Raw genomic sequence first — 22,275 nt, forward strand, 5'->3', positions numbered from 1 at the left:
TGGGTGATGCTGGCGATGGGTCTTCTGATGAAAACGCTAGGGAAGTGAATCTTCTTGCTTGGAGGGAAAACCACCAAGGGGGTTCTTGCTGAGAAGTTGCCTGTTTAGTTTGGGCTCCTGCTGCCTCTTCTGCCAATTAGTGCTAGTCTAGGTTTGCTTATATACAAACTTACTCAATTTGCCCCACCTACTTTCCAACAAAAGTCACTTAAAAATAATAAGTGAAAAATGTCAAAAATAGGTAAAATAGGCTAAATGTACTGGAAAATTTCCCTGAAGGATTCTGATGGGAATGCTTATGATCATGTTGTGTGCAACTAGAGGATATGAATCTACACTAAGTGTCTGGACATGCACGGTCTACGAACAGACTCACAAAAGTGCTAGATTACTTCTAAATCTAGACTGATTGGACTGATTGAACCCTTGTCGTGTTGTAGCTTGTCCACGGACACATAGGGTTGGATGTGTCACGTGACTCAAGGTAGGTGTAAGCATCTGTATACTCCATTGTCTCATGGACGTATGTGAATGTGGATGCTGATCTCCTGGCCCAATGTGGGGTGGTGTTAAACACCATAACCTTGGTTTTACCAAGGTTGACAGACAGACCATTGTCGTGAGCAAACCAATGCAAAAGCATCCAAGTGACGTTGTATCCCCTTCGGAGAGTCGGAGATGAACACAATATCATCAATATATAACAATAGTGGAATCCATGTCCCTGCCAATTGTGATCTATCACCCTCTCTCTCAATATAGTCAGAAACCTCATCCACATACGTACCAACTAGAGTAGTAGAGAACGGGCTGCCTTGCTTCGCCCCGATAGTGGAGTGAACTAATGTAGATAACCGCTCTGGAGTGTGTACATGCCCCACTACTGACCTATATAATGCTACAATCCCCCAAATCAGCTTTGTGGGTACTCCCATCTCTTGCAGTCTACGCATCAATCTAGCTCTAGCCAGTGTGTCACATGCTTTGCGGAAGTCCACAAAGCTACAATATATCCGTCTCCCATGTGATATGCCCTGCTCAATAATGGTTACGAGTGTCAGAATGTGGTCAAGAGTAGAAAAACCTCTCTTGAATCCGCCTACCTGGTTGCGCGTATACCCTCTCTCTCTGCCCATCTACTGTCACGTGACACATCCAACTCTATGTGTCCGTGGACAAGCTATAGCATGAGCAGGGTTCAGTTCAGTCAAGTCAGTCTAGCCTAGGCTGTGATCTGGCACTTTTGTGAGTTTGTGTGCAGACCGTTCATGTCCAGACACTTAGAGTAGATGCATATCCTCCGGTTGCACATAGCATGATCATCAGGATTACCAGCAAATTCCATCAGGGGAATTTTCTAGTGCATTAAAACCTATTTTCCCTATTTTTGATATTTTTCACTTATTTATTAAGTGACTTTTGTTGGGAACTAGGTAGGGCAATTTTGCTAAGATAACATACAAGCAAACCAGAGCTAGCATTTTCTGGCAGAAGAGGCAGCAGGAGCACTCGCTCAACAGGCAACTTCTCAGCAGAACCCCCAACAAGGCCTAGCGTTTTTGCATCGCAGCAGAGGGCTAGCGTTTTTGGACCAGATCAGCCAGCGTTTTTACTCTTGCAGATTCCTGGCGACAGCAGATCAAGCAGAAGACTCCTAGTGTTAGCAGATTCTCCACAGCAAGACCATTTTCAGCCCTAGCGTGTTTGCATCTGCAAGACACTCCAGTGTTTTCACAGATCTTCGTGACGGAATCCCCACAAGCATCAGCATTTTCAGTTTTCAGCATTTAAAACCCGCAGAAGAAGTCCCGAACCTCGCAGATCTCACCTTCCCGCAGCAGATCCTCGCCGCACGGTCAGATCCCGCGAAGTTTGAATATGCAGCCCGGAAAACGCAGATTTCAGCATCTACGTTTTCAGCGCGTCGTCGTTGCATTGTCGTCATCGACATAGAGTCAGAATTCAGCAGATAAAGATTTGCAGATTTCAGCCCTTAGCATTTTAAGATTTCAGTTCGTCTCGTCATCGTCCTCATCGTCGTCGACATTGTCAACATAGCAAGCATTGTAGACTCATTGCATCAGCCATTGTATCAGATTGTGCAATCAATAGTAGACCACTCTCGCCATCGAGAGTGGGGCCCTTGGAGGAGGGTTTGCCAACATCTTCGTGTCGTATTCTCTTCTCTATCTTTCAGTCTCATGCACCTTCACGCACAGTGTCCATTCACTTTGTTTGTGTCCATTGCACTCTCTCATTAAAGAACAAAAGGCTCTCCCTTCCTTAAGTAAAAGGAACCTTGAGCAGAGTTCGGAGCACTCATCTTGAGCAAAGTTCAACATTCACTTCCGCTACACCTTACATTCGTATCAGAGCTTTGGCAGTGTTCTGTATCACTCAAGGAAAGAACCACATAATTTTTATGTTTTTTGCTTGTTGCGGTCGCACGTAACCCAAGATCTCTTGGGCGTGTTGATTCCTAATCGTATTTTTGAAGAGTGACAAAAAACCCAAGAAAGAAGGGCTTGTTCAGCCTCCCCTTGTGCCTCTTTTCACTCATTGAGAGCGGACCGTGCACTTAGCGGCCGGTCAATCGACGTGAGGTGGGAAAAAACAACCTTGGTGTGAGCGCAAGGCCGCCAAGGGGTGCCCCCTGCGGAAAAGAATAGAACTCGGGTGAAGAGAAGATCCTTCTCTAACACAGATTGCAAGCTAAAGAAGAACCTCAAGAATTGCAAGAACCTCCCGAACTCAAGACCCTCAAGAACCGCAAGAACCAAGACCCCCAAGAACCCAAGTTCCTTGTGAACTTAAGAACCCAAGACAGACCACAAGAACCCACAAGAACCCAAGACTTCAGTGGATGGTCATCACTCGAAGCGGAATGGATACTTCGCTTGGAGGTGATGAGCATGAGAGAGGCGAAGCAGAGTTTTCTTCACCAGGAGGTTTTTCCGACCCTCTCTCTTCCCCATCTACGCAAAGGATTGCACTAACTCCTATGGAGGCTTTCAACATGATGATGATGGACAGGAAGTTAGAAGGCGAAGCAAAAAGAGGAGAAAGAATGACAGAATTTGATCGTGAATGCGCAGAAAGAAAAGTAGAAATGGATCGCGAGAACAAAGCAAGAAAAGCCATGAACGACCGACACATGAAAGAGATGTTGCGACTCTTTTCTCAAGTGCAAGCACAGATGCAAGAGATTCGGGAAAAGGAGACTCTCTTAGTCTCTTCTTCTCCAAAGCATTACACACAGGATTTGCATGATGATCAAGATGTGATTTCTCACGAGCATGATGATTTGCATGAAGATGATGTGATTGTTCACAAGGATGATGTGTTAGTAGATACTTTGACTAGCGAAGCTAACCTCGTTGCAGATTCGATCAATCACAAAGAATTAATCTTGGCTTTCAAGTCGAGGTCCACAGCACCGCACCCCCACAGGCAGATTCGATCAAACACGATGAACCGATCTTGGCTCTTGAGCCTAGATCCAAAGAACCCTTACAGGAAGTACTATGTGTTCGAATGATTAGTCAGCACACATTGTTCGAGTTTTTCATTCGTGATCATTTCCTGTATTTTAGTCGGCGTCGTTATGTGATCCCTTTTCCTAGACATGACATATTGTACGTTGAGCATGTTTCACTCATGAATGAGCACAGATATCTGTATGCGGATTATTCTTGAAAAGCTGAAAAGTATGCATTCAAGGAAGTCACATTCTATGTCTCTTCCTTGGCCTAACGCAGTCATAGAAAGAGCACAAGAAAGTATGAGCACCAAGCATCGGCATTTCCATTGTGTTTTTCCATAATTTATTGATTTAGATCAGCAAGACAAGATTCGATCTTATTGTTTGCGTGTGTGTGGTGAACGGTTTGGCATTCCGTCTCTTTGTTCATCTACATTGCATGCACAGTCTTTAGAAAAGACGAGATTTTTTCCAGTCACTATACATGGAATGGGTATGTTCATGTTTTTGTGTTGGAACTGGTTTCAGGAATTTTTAGCCTCAGAGATTCTTGAAGAAGGTAGACGCATGACTATAGACGAAGTTGACGCATTGAAGGAGCCACAAAAGACTTTGTGTCGCTTTCGACGCGGCCCAAAGAAGAAGACATTGCAAACCTTTATGAAGTTCAAGTATCGCACGACCCACTCATCAGAGTGGACCGACGAAGAGTCCTTTCCAAGATTCCGGATGTTATTGGTGATCTCCCTCGATGCCATACAGTTCGGTACCAGTACCTCACTTTGAAAAGGAGGGGATGTCATGTGACACATCCAACGCTACGTGTCCGTGGACAAGCTACAGCTGACCAGGGTTCAGTTCAGTCAAGTCTGTCTAGCCTAGGAAGTGATCTGGCACTTTTGTGAGTCTGTTCGCAGACCGTGCATGTTCAAACACTGAGTAGATGCATATCCTCCGGTTGCACACAACATGATCATCAAACATTACCATCAGAATCCATCAAGGGAATTTTCCAGTGCATTAAAACCTATTTTCCCTATTTTTGACATTTTACACTTAATAAAGTTTATTAAGTGACTTTTGTTGGGAACTAGGTAGGGCAATTTTGCTAAGATAATATATAAGCAAACCAGAGCTAGCACTTTCTGGCAGAAGAGGCAGCAGGAGTACTCGCTCAACTGGCAACTTCTCAGTGGAACCCCCAACAAGCCCTAGCGTTTTTGCATCATAGCAGAAGGCTAGCGGTTTTGGACCAGATCAGCCAGCATTTTTGCTCTTGCAGATTCCTGGCGATAGCAGACCATGCAGAAGACTCCCAGCGTTAGCAGATTCTCCACAACAAGACCATTTTCAGCCCTAGCGTTTTTGCATTTGCAAGACACTTCAGCGTTTTTGCAGATCTTCGCGACGAAATCCCCACAAGCATCAGCGTTTTTGCAGATCTTCGCTACGAAATCCCCACAAGCATCAACGTTTTCAGTTTTCAGCATTTAGAACCCGCAGAAGAAGTCCCGAACCTCACAGATCTCACCTTCCCGCAGCAGATCCTTGCCGCACGGTCAGATCCCGCAAAGTTTGCAGATTCAGCCCGGAAAATGCAGATTTCAGCATCTGCGTTTTCAGCGCGTCGTCATTGCATCGTTGCCATCGACATAGAGTCAGAATTCAGCACAGATAAAGATTCGCAAATTTCAGCCCTTAGCATTTTCAAATTTCAGTTCGTCTTGTTGTCGTCCTCACCGTTTCGACATAGCAAGCATTGTAGACTCATTGCATCAGCCATTATATCAGATTGTGCAATCAATAGTAGACCACTCTCGCCATTGAGAGTGGGGCCCTTGGAGGAGGGTTTGCCAACATCTCCGGTGTCGTATTCTCTTCTCTCTCTCTCAGTCTCATGCACCTTCACGCACAGTGTCCATTCACTTTGTTTGTGTCCATTGCACTCTCTCATTAAAGAACGAAGGGCTCTCCCTTCCCTAAGTAAAAGGAACCTTGAGCATAGTTCGGAGCACTCATCTTGAGCAAAGTTCAACATTCACTTCCGCTGCACCTTACATCTACTCAGTTGATGTTCAAGAATGGATGCGTATAAATGTGCCAATGTCTTTCCAATCATGATAGTGCGATAATTCCCACGCTCCATAGGGTTTCTTGACTTGAAGATAGGTACAATAGTAGATAAACTCCAAGTATCAGGCAAACCCTCACACATGGCACAGTTGAACATCACTACTAGAAGCTTTGTGAGCAGATCCGTGGCATGTATAAAATGCTCAGCCACTAAGCCATCATGATCATATGCTCTCCGAGTCCTCATCACCATCTCAGCAGTGAAAAAAGCACGTGTGTGGGTGTAGCTCGGGGGGGTTGGGAAGAGGCGCTGTCCAAGAGTTGGAGGACCCTTCAGACAGGATTAGAGGTAGTCATTCTATTGTACACAGGGTTGAGTTAGCAGCTTGGGAGCGGTTATGTATGATCTTGAGGATCTTAGATGTTTGGCAGCATGCAGGTTTTGTGCCTCCAGACAGTTTATCATTTTCTTGTTTGACCACAGAGTCGGAGGAGTGAATCTATCTCGGATACATCGCTTCTACACAAGGAGCCGTCTCTGTGACATGGGAGGTTCTTTCTCAGATCATGCGCCAGTGATTCTTACTGTGACAGACAGAGAGAGGAGTGGGAGTGTGATGCCGCACATCTCCAAGAGGATCTTGCTAGATACAAAGCACAGAGAGCGGGTGGCAGTACTTTGGACAGAGAGCTTGGGCACTTAGTCCTCCCCTTCTAATAGAGTGGCCACTGGACTTGCTGAGCTCAACCGCTTCTTCCTTCAAGAGGCTGCAGCTCGTTTGGTTGCGGCCAAGGAGGAGGAGCATTGATATCAGATGATGCATGCTTCCCTACAGCGGATGCAGGAGCGCCACCTTGATAGTCCTTAGTTAGAGGAACAGATGCAACTGGCTCGACAGGAGCTGACCACCATTGAGGAGCGGCGCCATGAGTTTGCCTTTCATCGACAGGCATCTCAGTGGACCCAGGTAGGTGACAGAGTTTCTGGTGAGTTCTTTGAGACTGTGGGGCCTCGCTATGGGCGTACCAATGTTAGCCAGTTGGGGAGGCTTGATGGGTCAGTTGCTTCATAGAGCTTGAGGATATGTGTGCGGTGTAACAGACTTGGACACTCCAAGTCGAGAATCTACCACGACACCACAAATAATCACTTCAAAAACAATTCATAGTTTGACACTGGTCCGACGGAGTTCCGTGCCTAGAGATATTGGCCCCAAAGACTGGCGCCCCTTTCGGTATTTCTTTTTGTATTATTCTACAACTCAAAGGACAAGCGAGTAGCCAGATGCTCACTCTCAGACTCTACGTCCGGATGCTCTGAGAAGTGAGTGAAGTGAGTGGCCAAGCCACTAACTTCTAGATCTTACAAGGGATGCCAAAAGCAGAGCCCAAAAGCTGTTCCCAAAAGCATTCAAAGTTAAAAGCTTTGAAAAATAAAGCAAGAGAACCCTCTCTCTCTCTCTCTCTCTCTCTCTCTCTCTCTCTCTCTTTGTGATCTTGCATAGCAAAAAGCAAAAGAGTTCTCTCTCTCTCTCTCTCTCTCTCTCTCTCTCTCTCTCTCTCTCTCTCTCTCTCTCAAATTGCGTAGGAAAAAGCAGAAAACTGCATGCCGTAAATTCCGCTGCAAAACGCGGGCGTCCGTATAGCCTGCCACGTGTCAATGGTTCCGCCTTTTCCGGGGACTGTCGTGCTGCCTTGCCACGTCAGCATTTCAGCGTAATGTCCGGTGTTGGCCAGGCTGCATTCCATGCTAGGAGAGAATGTGTGTGTGTGTGTGTACTGGTGGGCAGCCATGTCACCAGCTTGTGACATATCCCCCTCTTGAAAGCATTGTAATTGCCCTCGATTATGCCTGCAAAACAGATAGAAGCCATAAACCGTCTTAGCAGACATTGACTGTTAGTACCGACGCACTAGGAACACACATCTAGCACATGTACCAATCGACAGTCACATCACACGACATCACTTGACATCACAAGACGGACATCACATGAGAAATCACATTCAACATTCATTCCGATCTCAGACCATGATTTATCGGCAATGCAATTAGCAACCGCATTAGATCCACTCAAGACCTTATAGATGCCCGGTTGACTAATCCCTATTGCAACCATGTCTATCGAGATCATTCAGAACAAAACGCTCCAGTCATTTTGTCTATCAGTTCCTGCACTTAAACATGTCAAGAACAAATCAGTTTCATATCATCGGGAATTCCATTTCATAAAGTCATACAGTAGAATACTGTCAGCTCTCAGTATCCCTGAAGCTCAAAGAGACATCAGTGACTCTAGTATTCAAAAATCGAGGTATCTGTTGACAAAGGAGTGGAGTAACTCCCCTCTTGTGCAAACCCACTGCACCAGATATCCGGCCAAGCTGAATTCGGGGTTCCATTTGGAGTAGACTATGCTAAACCAAAAGCTTCAAGGTAAAGGTTCGCAATCTGAGGAGTATGTGCTAGGTCCTCTGAAACGAACAAAGGGAGTGGATCTCCAGGCTACACGGACCGCCTACAGACACGCGTCAGACGAACCACCCGCCGACCATAGCCACAATCCGGAAGCTCCCCCGTGTTGGGGCCAGCGTCCGAGGACATAGGCGTGCACCTGTAAAACCACCACCCGGCCTCACCTCCTTGAGGTGATCTCGCGCACTCCTAGCCTCGCTGGCTAACCACTGGCTCTCGCCTAGTGGGGGTCGATAACTGCAAATGAGGCCTTGGTCTCTCTTTTATAATAATGGCCGGCCACACTGGTTGTGTTCACACTACGTCCGCCCGGACATTGGACGCCCATCCCGACGACGTCTGGACTAGATCCCCTCTCCCAAGAGCGGGACATAAACATACTTCCCCCCTTAAGAACCATTAATGTCCTCATCAATGAAGTGTGGATACTGAGCTTTTAGAGCTCTAATTGGTTCCCAAGTAGCAAACCTTTTAGATTGACCCTTCCATTTAATTAAGTACTTATCATAAGCCTTTTGGCGCGAATGACGGGTACGATGATCTAAAACTGTCTCTGGTCCTCGAGGAATATACTTAGTTTGCATATCTTGCCATACATTTTCCTCGATAGGCACAACAACGTCGGCTTCATCTAATTTTACTTTAAGGTAGCTGACATGAAACACTGGATGTACACTAACATCCGTAGGAAGAGCTAGTTTATAGGCAACTTGGCCAATTTTCTTTGTGATCAAGAACGGACCACAATATTTAGCTGAAAGCTTATAATGCTTTCCTGTTTGCATGGTCTTGGAATCCTTGGGTATCTTCAGATAAACCCATTGTCCCACATCTAGAGTCCTTGGAGATCTCTTTTGGCTAGCATAAGTAGTGACTCGATCACGAGCCGTTCTTATACTATCCTTAGCCAATTCGAGCATTTCTTGCATGTCATACAGGAAATCACGAGCTTGGTATTCCTTGACTTTCTCTAAGCCAATAGCAATTGGGGATTTAGGCTCAAATCCATATGTCAGCATGAACAAGCTAAATCCAGCAGCAGAATGCTTGCTACTATTATAGGCAAACTCTAAGTGTGGGAGATACCTTTCCCAATCAAACTGCCTGTGAGAGACATAGGCTCTCAACATGTCCTCTAACGTCTGATGCATCCTCTCAGTTTGTCTGTGGAACTAAGGATGGTCAGAAGACGACATACTCAACTTCGTCTGAAGATGAGTAAACACATCTCTCCAAAATCGGCCAGTGAACTTAGTATCTCGATCACTGACGATATCCTCTGGCAGACCATACAACTTATAAAGCTGATCGACAAATAAAACCGCCAACTCATGGCTTTTTACTGTCGACTTCGTTGGTATACACTTTGCCATTTTTGTGAGTCTATCGACCACAACCCAAATGGCGTCATTGCCTCGACTAGTATTTGGCAAACCAACGATAAAAGTTTATGGAAATACTTTGCCACTTGGCATCTGGGATTTCCAATGGATGTAGCAGGCAAGCTTTCTTAAGGCGCTCTGCCTTATTGGCTTGACACTGAGCGCATTTTTTCACATAGCTCTCTATGTAAGAGCGCATTCTTGGCCAATAGAAATATCGCTTGACCAAAGCCAAAGTTCTCTAGATGCCTGGGTGCCCAACGCTAGGAACATCGTGGCATACACACAAAATCCTTTGTGGAATCTCATCGATTTTCGACAAGCAGACTTTACCATTTCTGAACAATAGTCCACCTCTAATGGAATATTGTCGTTGTCTCGTCTCTCCAGCACGACTCACTTGGGTCTCCGGATCACCCAAAGCCTGTACGCGAGTCATGCCCCACTTCGACCTCGTCCCATATCTTGCCAAAATGGCTATGGGAACGACATAGCTCTCGGAGAGAGAGATAGAAGTCCGTCGAGATTTCAGCCATAGACAAGGCGTTAACCTCAGGAATCGTGCTGAGCGCATCGGCAACTCGATTGTTGGATCCTTTTCTATAACGGATCTCAAAGTCAAACTCTTGCATAAGCTCAACCCATCTAGCCTTCCGGCCCCTAAGATCACCCTGATCACAGACATAGCACAAGGAGTGATGATCTGGCCATTCAACAAACGTAGAGCCACACAAGTAGTGCCGCCATTTCCTCAGGGCGTGGCCTACGGCGTAAAGCTCCTTCTTATACGTTGGATAACGCATCTCAGCGTCAGAAAGTTTCTTACTTTCAAACGCAACAGAACGTCCATCCTGGTATAATGCCGCACCAATGGCATAATCACTAGCATTCGTGTATCAACCACAAACGGTTTGCTAGGATCCAAAATGTGCAATATTGGCGCAGTAGTCACCAAGTGCTTTAGTGACCGGAAGCTCTTGTCGAGACGCTCATTAGGGGGATTACCTTTACAGTGAGGACCCGAAGTCTTCGGCCCTTTTACCCCTCCTTTTAAAAGTTGCGTAAGCGGAGCAGCAACTTTAGAGTAATCCTTGATAAATTTGCGAAAGAATCGTGTAAAGCCTAAAAAGAACTTTACTTGGCGCACATTCTCCAGAATGGGCTAATTTCGCACTTTATCTAACTTTTTAGGGTCAACGCGAATTCCATCGTGAGTAATGATGTGACCCAAATACAGAAGCTCTTTCTTGAAGAATTCGCACTTGGAAGCCTTAGCATAAAGCTTCTCTGTTCTTAGTACTTCGGGAACAGCGCGTATATGTGCTAAGTGCTCAGACAAACTTCGACTGTAGATCAAGCTATCATCGAGAAATACAACAATGAAGTTGCCTAAAAATGGTCTTAGCAGATCATTCATCTCAACTGGAGCATTTGTCAAACCAAAAGGCTAGATAAAAAACTCATAGTGACCATAACGCGTATGGAAACCTGTTTTAGGAATATCTTCCAGTTTGATCCGTATCTGATGATAGCCTGATCGCAGGTCTATCTTCGTAAAGTACGGCGCTCCATGAAGCCGATCTATCAGATCGTCCATGCGCTAAGTGCTCAGACAAACTTCGATTGCAGATCAAGATATCATCTTGAAATACAACAACAAAGTTGCCTAAAAATGGTCTCAGCAGATCATTCATCATCAGCTGGAGCATTTGTCACACCAAAAGGCAAGACCAAAAACTCATAGTGACCATAACGCGTCTTAGGAATATCTTCCAGTTTGATCCGTATCTGATGATAGCCTGATCGCAGGTCTATATTCGTAAAGTACAGCGCTCCATGGAGCCGATTTATCAGATCGTCCATGCGTGGGAGCAAATACTTATTCTTTACAGTGAGCTTATTTAACCCTTTATAATCCACGCAGAAGCGCATAGTGTTATCCTTCTTTCGAGAAAGTAACACTGGCTCCGCTCCCCACGGGGATTTACTTTGCCGAACAAAACCCGTATTGAGATAATCTTTCAGCTGTTGTTGCTGATCCTCGTCCTCCTCGGTTTTACTAAACCGATAGGGTTGCTTTGAGAAGGGCTGACTACCAGCCACCAACTCAATGCCATGATCTACTCCTCTCGAAGGCGACAAGCCAGGAGGTAGATCATCAAGAAAAACATCCTTGAAATCAGTCATGATTTCTAGGATAAGGTTGGATTCGTCGGAATCCCCAAGTCCAACAGAAGAACATGAAACATGTATACGAAATTCAACGACAGAGGTACCAAGCACTAATGAATCAAACCAAGCGAATGGTACACACTGATAAAAGTCAACATCAGAAGACTTTGTATCTTTAATGTCCAAAGCAGTAACAACTGGTATTGCAAAACCATTATTTACAGAATTCTGATTACAAAGCGACACAGATACATGAGGCATGTCCTGCTTAACAAAAACAAGAGAGTGATGTACATAGTCTATATACAATGAGTCTTGTTTATCATATAACCATGGAATTTCTAAAATAACATCTGCTATGTCCAGGCGCATGATGTGGAAATCCAGGTTCTCTTTGTAATCGGCTAGCTTGAGCGACAAATCTAGAACCATCCGATTCCATACATCCGTATCCTCGCCACGAGCCATCTTCACACGATACTCATGGTCAGTGTCCTGTGTCCGCAGGCTCAGTTTCTGCACCAATTTTGCATCTACAAAATTGTGTGAGCTTCCATTATCAAGGAGTATGTTCATGTCATGACCATTGATCTTCTCGGGGAAACGGAGAAGATCGTGCTTATCAAACACTTTGGTGCTAAAAGTACAGTTAGTGCATGAACTGTGCGCTAAATGATAGATTTCAACTTGAATGACATCAGAGTTACCTGAGATCTCGTGAATTTGAACCGAAGGATGACCTTGCGGTTTCTGTGTCTTCTTCCTCTTGGGGCAGTCCTTGATTTGGTGACCCGTCTGGCCACATCTGAAGCAAGCCCCCTTCTTCACTACATCAGCAATTGAAGCATTTTTGGCTTTCTTCTTCTTCTGAGAAGATCTCGGCGATGATTTGGACTTATGCTGGAATGGTCGCTTCCTCGAAGCGCCCTCACCGGATTGATGGTCTGCAGTTCTTTTTTTCTCATAATTCGCTCCATTTATCTAATGGAACGTCTTGGCCTTTGCCACTGCATCCTCGACGGCAGCCGGGGCTTTGTCCTTGATTAAGGCCCAACGGTAATCTTCATGTAAACCCAAGAGGTACATGTGCACAGCGTTCGTAGAATCCACCTTGCAAAAGGTGAGCGCTTCTTTGATAGAGCTTTCATCAAAAGACTCTGCAATTTGGCTTAAGCTTTCAAAGGATCCATTTTGGCGAAATCCCTCTTGAATTTCACACAGAAGTCAGCCCACGCTGTAAGCTTCTCTGTCATGTCGCGCCACCAAGTAAGCGCCTTACTGCGCAGATAAAGAGGAATCGTCTTAATCCTCCGTTCATCATGCTCTCCATGGAGATCAAAATACTAATGCAGCCAATTATTTACAGCCAATTCCGTAATTCTTTCTCCTCCCCTGAGAAATTTGTAGTTTTGTACGAAATCGTGGCAGTTGGACCACCCTGTGAATGCCCAAAAGCAGCAATCTGCGTCCGCAATTGCTGGAGATGCGTTTCGCTCTCGGAAATTCGCGCAGTCGTCGACTGAGCCGTATTTTCGAGAGCGATAAGTCGGGAACTAAGCCCTTGCACGACCCCTTCGAGAGAGGCCAAGCGAATGTTCGTCTGAACGTTCACGTTTTCTAGAGCGGTAACACGCTGGTCGAAGCTCTGGAAAGTACTTGTAATCCATGTGTAGAGAGCATGCGTGAATGGAATTTGAACATTACCTGGCGTGTCGTCACGTTGCACATCCGAGCTCGAGGAATCCATGGCGAAGTCCGTGAAAATTGAAGTTTTCATGCGAAACTGGGACCTTTGCTGCACTTTTTGATCGCGAAAATTTGTACTGTGAGTAGCTCTACGCGTCGGTGTGAGCGTCTGAAGGCGAGCAGGTGATGGTGGGAGCACGAGCAGGTGGAAGAGAGCAGGCTTGAGAGAGAGGAGCAGGAGAGCCAAAATGAAGTTTTCTGTAAGCTTTTGCAAGTTTTTGTAAGTGGTTTTTTTTAAAATAAAACACAGGTTTCAGACCATGCTTTAAAAAAAACCCCAAGTGGCCAGGTCACTTTTAAAACAAGTGAAAGAGTCACGATGGCTTTCTACAACAATTAGGAAGTGATAAAATCACTAGGTTCAAGAATGAGTGTTCAAGAAAGGATTGCCTCAGCTTAGCCTTGAATCGGTTGAAAATTGAGACTAGCTGGTTGCAAACCATGGTAAAGGGAAGAAAAACTGATGAAATATGTGATAAAATAGTTCAAAAATCTTGCAAATTTTAAATTTATGCTAGTATTTCCGGTTCGCTTCTTTGTGGGGAGGAAACTCAACCGACGACCGCTAGTCTCAATATATGTGTGTGTGTGAACATAAATATAAGTATAAATAAATATATATGTGTGTGTGCGCGCATGTATGTATCCATAGAATTTATTAAAATTATGCAAAGTGAAGCTTCACTTTAACATTCTAAAACAATAGAATGCAAGAAAAGTCAAGAAATGTTAGGATGTGAAATGAAAGTGAAATAAAAAGATCCGTTTACTACTTTAAAACTGAAATAACATTTAAGGTAAGTCTCAATCATCACTGAAAACATTGAAAGTATGCCTAACCCAACTCTCCTCTAAGGCTTCTTTTACAAAGCCAAAAAGTCACTCGGCCAAGTTTTAAAGAGGTCACTTAATAAAATGCAACGAAGAGAGAGGGTAGCGTAAAAAAAATCCAGCGCTGGGAAAATTCAGCCGTAAGCTGTCTTGGGGTGACTCGTGGAGAGAAAGGGGCAGTAGGCCTACGCGTGCCTGCTTGTGCCCAACACCCGAAAGAGATGCCACATAGGAGCTAGCGCAAGATACCCTCCGCGCTGGAGAAAAGTAGCACCCTCGGATGCAACCAAAAAAAAAGACCTTGCGCTACTCTCTCCTCCAGCCCTTCCCTCACGCTTCGCTGGAGACCCTACAGGAGAGAGGTCTCTCTCTCTCTCTCTCTCTCTCTCTCTCTCTCTCTCTCTCTCTCGGAACGCTTTTGCCTACATAGCGGGCTGATCGTGAATGGATCCAAAACCAAGGTTATGCTTGTAAAGACCCTCAATGATGAAAATCCATGCATTGTATACAACAATGAGAAACTTGAAGTGGTAAATCACTTCAAGTACCTTGGCCTTGAGGTTCCATCCAATCATAAATGGAAGGATTGTGCAATGCGTCGCTTGGAAGCCGGAAAGAGGGCTTATTATGCATTTGAGAACATGTGCAATGCAGGAGAGATCAAGTGTTGGGCTCTCAAAAAGTACCTCTTTGACACATTGGTGACACCGGTGCTTCTTTATGGAGTGGAGGTGTGGGGTGGAAGCATCGGGAAGTCTACTTGGAAAGAGTTTGAGAATGTCCAAAAGCGTTTTCTCACCAACTTTCTCCAAGTCAAGACACAAACACCCTACATGCTCTTACTTCTTGAGTCCGGATCGCTTCCCATTGAGGTCTTGGGCATGGAAAGGGTTGTGGAGTACATGCGTAAGACACAACGTAGCCCTTTGCATCGACTTCCTAGAATCGCATATGAAGCAAGTCAAAAGGTTCAAAAGACATACAAGAGCAAAATACTAAGTTCGGGGTGGATGCTTGATATCAAGAAATGGTTTGGAAGATGGGATGCATGTCACTTGGTCAAGGATGCGTCGATCGACTCCCAAGTTAATGAGGCCTTCTTACAACGCCAATGTATCATGGCTTGGGAGAAATCCGGAGGTTCTCGCTTCAGCCATTACACCACACACGTTGCCCCAAACTACAAATCTCTCTTCTTCTCGGAACGAGGTAACCGAACCCATTCCTATATCCTTGAGCCCATCCCGTTGAGTGCGATCCGCACCATTGCCTCCATTCGTCTTAGCTCCCATTCTCTACGCTGCGAGACAGGACGTTGGGGCACTGGCGAGGAGTGTCATCGACTTTGCACCTTATGCCCTCGTCAAGTGCGAGAGAGTGAGTACCACACACTACTTGAGTGCTCAGCTTTTGACCACATTAGGTCCTCTTTTCCCCATATATTCAGCCATGAGCTCTCCCTACATACCTTCCTCTCCCAACCACGATGTGGACTCTCTATTGCGATGCTCATTTCAGCCATTTTTGAGCATCGAGAGTCACTTATGAACTCCACTCACACCACGTGACATGTTCATTTGGTCCCATAGGTCATATTTGACCTCCCAAGACGATAATAGAACTATCTATCTATCTATCTATCTATCTCTCTGTCAATGCTTCGCACAGAGAAAGGGAGAGTCACAGAGAAGGATGAATGAAACTACTGTATGCTGATTTTTAATGTAAAATCAGTAATTCAACAAAAAATTTATCGATTTTCATCGAAAACTAGAAAAATTAACACAAATCTTCTAATTTTCAGCACTTACTTGCTAATTTGCTGATTTTTATCGAAAATCAGCAACATAGTATCGATTTGCACGTGCAAACATGCTCACGAGAAGAAAATAATCGATCAAATGGTTACTTCATAAAAAATTACATAAAACCGTGATTATCCGACTCTAACTAGCCTGTAGGTGTGCACACAGTCCTTCATGCAGCCAAGCTGGCTCTGATACCATGAAACGAACAAAGGGAGTGGATCTCCCGGCTACATGGATTGCCTACAGACACGCGTCGGACGAATCACCCGACCATAGCCACCATCCGGCAGCTCCCCCGTGCTGGGGCCAGCGTCCGAGGACGTAGGCGTGCACCTGTAAGACCTAGCGTCCCATACCACCCGGCCTCACCTCCTCGAGGTGACCTCGCGCACTCTAGCCTCGCGGGCTAACCACTTGCTCTCTGCCAGTGGGGGTCGATAACTGTGAATGAGGCCTTGGCCTCTTTTTTATAATAATGGTCGGCCACACTGGCCGTGTTCACACTACGTCCGCTCGGACACTGAACGCCCATCCCGACGGCGTCTGGACTAGATCCCCTCTCCCAAGAGCGGGACATAACATCCTCCTCCTCCATCCACTTCGCATCCAATGCAGGATAGTTCTTGAATTTAACCAAGAACCGCCTTCTCACTTTACCCTTAATCCTTTTGTCCTTATGTGCCAATATCTGTTCTGGAACAAGGATCTTCTCGTTTTCTTCCACTTCGGGTTGCTCATCAGGCTCCCCATCTTCGGGCACATCACCTTTAAAAGGTTTCAAGAGATTATTATGAAATGCATTGTGAATCCTCCAAGTGTCAGGCAGTTTCAGTCAGAAGGAGACATCATTGATCTTTTCGGAGATCTGGAAAGGTCCATAGTATCGCATACTAAACTTTGGAAAAGCCTCTCCTTTCCCTTTTTCTTTCTCAGGCGTGCCTTCTCAAAACGTAAGAGCACCCAATCATTCTCCTTCAATTTCAAATTGCGACGATGACGATCTGTTGCCTTTTTTTGTCTTTCCTGAGTTTTCTGTAAAGCCTTGCGGACCTTGGCAAAAGCCGTGTCCAAGTGCGTGTACTCATTGGTTTCAAAAATCTTATCTTTCGTGCTTAAGAAGGGTGGAACCTTCGCAGCACCTTCAATAATCTCAAATGGTGCCTTCCCCGTCGAAGAGTGTATCGTGTTGTTGTAGGCAAATTCCACCAAAGGTAGATACTTTTCCCATTGAGTCTTTTAATCAGAGATATAAGACTTCAATAAATCTAAACCATTGAATTGGCAATCTCAGATTGCTCGTAAGGCTGCGGGTGGAAAGATGATGAGAACTGCAACCGCGTGCCAATGTTCTCCCAAATTGCCTTTTAAAACAAACTCGTGAATCTGGGGTCCCTGTCGGAGACAATCGTCTCAGGCATGCCATTTAATCTGAAAATCTGGGCCACAAACAGTCTCGCTAAGTGATCCGGCTTGACTGTTTTCTTCACTGGAATGAAATGAGCCTGCTTGCTAAATCTGTCAATAACAGCCCAGATACCATCGTGACCACTCTGTGTTCTCGGGAGATCAAAAACGAAATCCATTGCAATACTTTCCCAGGGGCGGGTGGGTATGGGCAAAGGCTGTAACAATCCCTGTGCTTTATACCTTCTGGCATACCAAGCAACTACGTACAAACTCGTCTACATCCTTCTTGAGTCTTGGCCAAAAGAAGTATCTCTCTACCCCTTTCAAGGTGGTAGCAATGCCACGGTGACCCGTAAAAGGCGAACAGTGGCATTTGGTCATAACCTTTTCCCTCAACCGCTGTGTAACGCATAGCATGGTTTTCCTCATCAAGTAGCCATCCTGAATGGAATATCCCGCTACTATCTCCCCATCCCGTATCCGTGTGAAAATGTTTGCAAAATCTGTATCTGCGGCATACTGATCGACCATATCCTCGAAGCTCCTATGATGTATCGCGGAAATAGCCAGAACCAACGTCTTTCGAGACAAAGCATCTGCCACCAAATTCTTCTGTCCCTGCACATGGACAATTTGGAAGTGAAACTGTGACAAGATGTTCGCCCACCACATCTGCTTTTCCGATAGTTGCTTTTGTGACAAGAAGTAGCGTAAACTCTGATGGTCTGTAAAGACAGTAAAATCCGCTCCGAGTAGGTAGTGCCGCCACTGAGTAAGAGCATGGATAACCGCCAAAAGCTCTTTCTCATAAATCTGTGCTGTCAATTCCGGCCTTGAGAACAATCGACTCTCGTAGGCAATGACATAGCCTTCTTGCATTAAGACCGCACCTAGACTACGACCACAAGCATCACAATAAACTTCAAATGACTTCTGCAAATCCGGCAAAGTCAAAACTGGTCCGGTAGTCAATTTCTCTTTCAATGTCTGAAAGGCAGTCACCTCTGCGGGTCCCCCACAAGACTGGGACTCCTTTTTGTGTCAAGATATGCAAAGGGGAAGCAACCTCTGCAAACTTTCTAATGACCCGCCTGTAGTATGAACACAATCCCAAGAAGCTTCTAACTTCATGGACATTCTTCAAATCGGGCCAATCACAGATAGTCTCTATCTTGGCCGGATCGATCTGCACTCCTGCTGCCGAGACGATGTGTCCCAAAAAGTGTTATCTCTGGTAGGAAAAATTCACTTTTCTTTGCATTAATTGCCAACTTGTGATCTCGTATTGCCTGAAAGACTTGAAGCAGATTTACTCTATGTTCTGCCTCATCCTTGGAGAAAACAATGATGTCATCAAAGAAAGTGCCAACAAATAGTCTATACTCTCGAAAAATCCTCTCCATCATCCGGTTAAATGTTGCAGGAGCGTTGGTTAGGCCAAAAGGCATCACCAAAAACTCAAATAACCCAAAAGTCCTCCGAAAGGTTGTCTTACAGACATCTCCCGGCGCGATTCTGATATGATGATATCCACTTTTCAAGTCGCTCCTGCTAAAGCACGAGGATCCCTGAAGTCGGTCAAGTATATCATCGATTCTAGGAATCAGAAATCTGTTCTTAATGGTGATTTTGTTGAGAGCTCTATAATCGATGCACATTCTTCAAGATCCGTCTTTCTTCAAAACCAACAACACAGAAGAGCAGTACGGTGAAGTACTAGGCTGGACAAGACCCTTTTCCAAGAGGTCTTTCACTTGGTTCATAATTGTTGTAAGCAAACTCTAATTGTGGAAGATACCTTTCCAATCAGATTGCCTGTGAGAAATGCAAGCCCTTAACATGTCCTCCAACTTCTGATTCATCCTTTCAGTGTGTCCGTCGGACTCGGGATGATCAAAGGACAACATACTCAACTTCGTTCGAAGGTGAGCAAACACATCTTGCCAAAATTGCCGAGTGAACTTGGTATCTCGATTATTGACGATAAGCTCTGGTAAACCATACAACTTGTAAAGCTGATCGACAAATAAAACCACCAACTCATGGCTTTTAACTGTCGACTTTGTTGGTATAAACTTTGCCATTTTTGTGAGCCTATCGACCACAACCCAAATGACATCATTGCCACGATTAGTGTTTGGCAAACCAACGATGAAATCCATAGAAATACTTTGCCACTTGGCATCAGGGATTTCCAATGGATGTAGCAGTCTAGCTTTCCTAAGGCGCTCTGCCTTATTGACTTGACACTGAGTGCATCTCTTTACATAGCTCTCTATGTAAGAACGCATCCTTGGCCAATAGAAATAACGCTTGACCAATGCCAAAGTTCTCTGGATGCCTGGGTGCCCAATGTTGGGAACATCATGGCATTTGAACAAAACCCTTTGTTGAACCTCGGAACCTCATCGATTTCCGGCACGAGACTTTTCCATTTCTAAACAATAGTCCACCTCTAATGGAGTATTGTCGCTATCTCGTCTCTCCAGTACGACTCACTTGGGTCTAAGGATCACCCAAGCCTGTACATGAGTCATGTCCTGCTTTGACCTCGTTCCATATCTTGCCAAGCCTGATTTGTTTAATCTCTTTTCTTCGTAGGTCTACTCTTGAGCTTTTTTTGCTTGGAAGAGTTACTGTCATGTTTATTATTACCTACTCATTTTTTAGTCTCATAGATTATTCAAATGTTTCCTCACCTGTTACCAATAAGCCATGTCATTTTTTGATGCAGGACGGAATACCATCATGATAGCTCTACTAATCCAGCTTCTGCACTTAAGGAGACTCTTACTGAAGCTAAATTTGTGGTCAGAATACCAACTTTTCAAGCAATTGTTGCACAAGGAGTGGCAGGGACCTTCCCCTGGGCAGCGTTATCATTTGCATCCATGTGGTTAGAACTCATTGGGTTTTCACACAATGTTACAGCTGCAATCATAGGCTCTTTTACCATTTCCGGTTCATTGGGGGGATTGTTTGGAGGGTGGTTGGGTGATGTATTTGCCAGGCATTCCCCAAACACAGGAAGAATCATTCTGGCACAGTTCAGTTCGAGCATTGGAATTCCTTTTGGTGCTGTTATATTGCTCGTCTTGCCGTATAACTCGTCTACTGCCTTCCAACACGGAGCTTTGTTTTTTGCTATGGGTTTTTTGATGTCATGGTGTGGAACTGGCACTAATAAGTAAGTTCTCTTTTTGTTTTTAAAATTCAGCTCTTTTAAACATTTTGCTTTCAATGAGCCTAATCAGTTTTGCATTCTGCAGCATTATTGGTGAGGGCGGGCACATTACAATAGTTCTAGAATAAGTCCCTATTTGTTCTTAGGATAGTAATGCTGCTTCTGCAAAAGAGTAAACTATTTCTTGAATATTTTATGTGACAGAGTAGCAAGATTAACGTACACTATCAAGATTGCTATTTTTACTGAGGCTTTTGAGATTTGAGAAAGTTGAAGTTTAGGACGTTCTTTCTTCGCCAGAAAGAAACCATGGGCAAAGTAGGAACCAATAATTTTAGGTGCAAGGCAAGGCATGACTTATTTGGTAAACTTTCAAAAGGGCCTCACCTGCATCACTTGCAGATGAGGCTGAATTAAGCTACTATTATTTGTGCTGCCCTTCCAATGATCTCGGTTCAAGTTTTGTCACGTGATTTGTTGATCTCTTGAGCTTATTTTCTTTTGCTGGGGTTCTTGTACTGGATGCACTCTATTTGTTATTCAAACAGTGTTTTGTCCTGTGATTGACTGTGCGTATATGGTGCGGTTGGTGTGCAGTCCCATATTTGCTGAGATTGTGCCACAGAAGATGAGAACAAGCATCTATGCCCTGGATCGATCGTTTGAGTCGTTATTAGCATCCTTTGCCCCCCCTCTCGTCGGTATCCTCGCTGAGGATGTCTTCGGCTATGTTGTGTCAGCTCCTCAAACAAGTGAAGCTACGAGCAGAATGCCAGACACAGAAAATGCAAGGGCTTTGGGAAAGGCTTTGTTTGTGGCTTTCGGAGTCCCCTTCACATTTTGCTGTCTTTTGTACTCCATCCTTTACTGGACATACCCAAGAGACAGAGATAAAGCACAGGCCGAGTGGCAGCTTAGTCAAGAGGGGTCGCCGGGGATTACTGAGATCAATAATCTGAAGCCAGGCTACTTTAGTCTCAGCAAAGATGCTGATCTCGTCGGAGATGAGCCTGCAAAGATTGAGGTCACCGTCAACAACAAATCTTCTGGAGAAGAGCAGCATATGTTGTCTTAGAAAGAGATAAGATTGGGGCTGTCTTGTTGGAAATGTACAAAGCAGAAGCTCTTTGACTTCCATCCAAGTCTGCCTGTCTTGTGGGGCCACCCATGTTTCTATCTCATTTGGATGAGGGGGCTCAATTTGGGTGATATCTTTTAAACTTTAGCTTGATGCTCTATTCTGACATAATTACATTCTTTAGGCCTTTTGGCATTGGATACATTCAAGGCCTAGTAAGTTTACATTTCTCAGCAAATCACAAAGAATACCCAAGAATATTCCAAAATTTTGTGTCTAAGGTGGCGGTGGATATGTTTCCCTATTGGAGCATGTATCATAATTGGCTCCCTTCCCCTCAAAGCTTAATTGTTTGAAAAACTAGTAGCTTTATGAGTCATACAGAGCTTTCCTTTTTTTTTTTTGTAATGTTTTTTTTGTTTGGGGGGGGGGGGGGGGTCTCACCCAATGGCATATCAGATGTCTTGAATATAGGGCTGTGGTACACATTTGGCCTCAACTTCGATGACATCTCCACGCCTGTCAAGTTCAAATCCTCATCACAAAGTTCTTTTGATGTTCTCATATATCATGTTTTGTAAGCCACCATTACCATATAGGAACAATTAAATTAAAAGGTCAAAAACTCAAAAAGATT

At 44.8% G+C, this 22,275-nt stretch overlaps 1 protein-coding gene across 1 annotated transcript in view; it reads left to right on the top strand.

The window, feature by feature from the left end:
* LOC147456799 (uncharacterized) overlaps window positions 1–22,017 on the top strand; it is a 39,164-nt gene extending 17,147 nt beyond the window's left edge. Inside the window, exons 3-4 of the mRNA XM_086511924.1 lie at window positions 20,111–20,563; window positions 21,158–22,017. Coding sequence (XP_086368050.1) covers window positions 20,111–20,563; window positions 21,158–21,635 — 931 coding nt within the window. The 3' untranslated portion in view covers window positions 21,636–22,017. The remainder of the gene's footprint in view (window positions 1–20,110; window positions 20,564–21,157) is intronic.
* Window positions 22,018–22,275: the final 258 nt, after the last annotated feature.

This window comes from Adiantum capillus-veneris, chromosome 5, assembly GCF_014529385.1.
Source record: "Adiantum capillus-veneris isolate H3 chromosome 5, ASM1452938v2, whole genome shotgun sequence".
NCBI classification, from domain to species: domain Eukaryota; kingdom Viridiplantae; phylum Streptophyta; class Polypodiopsida; order Polypodiales; family Pteridaceae; genus Adiantum; species Adiantum capillus-veneris.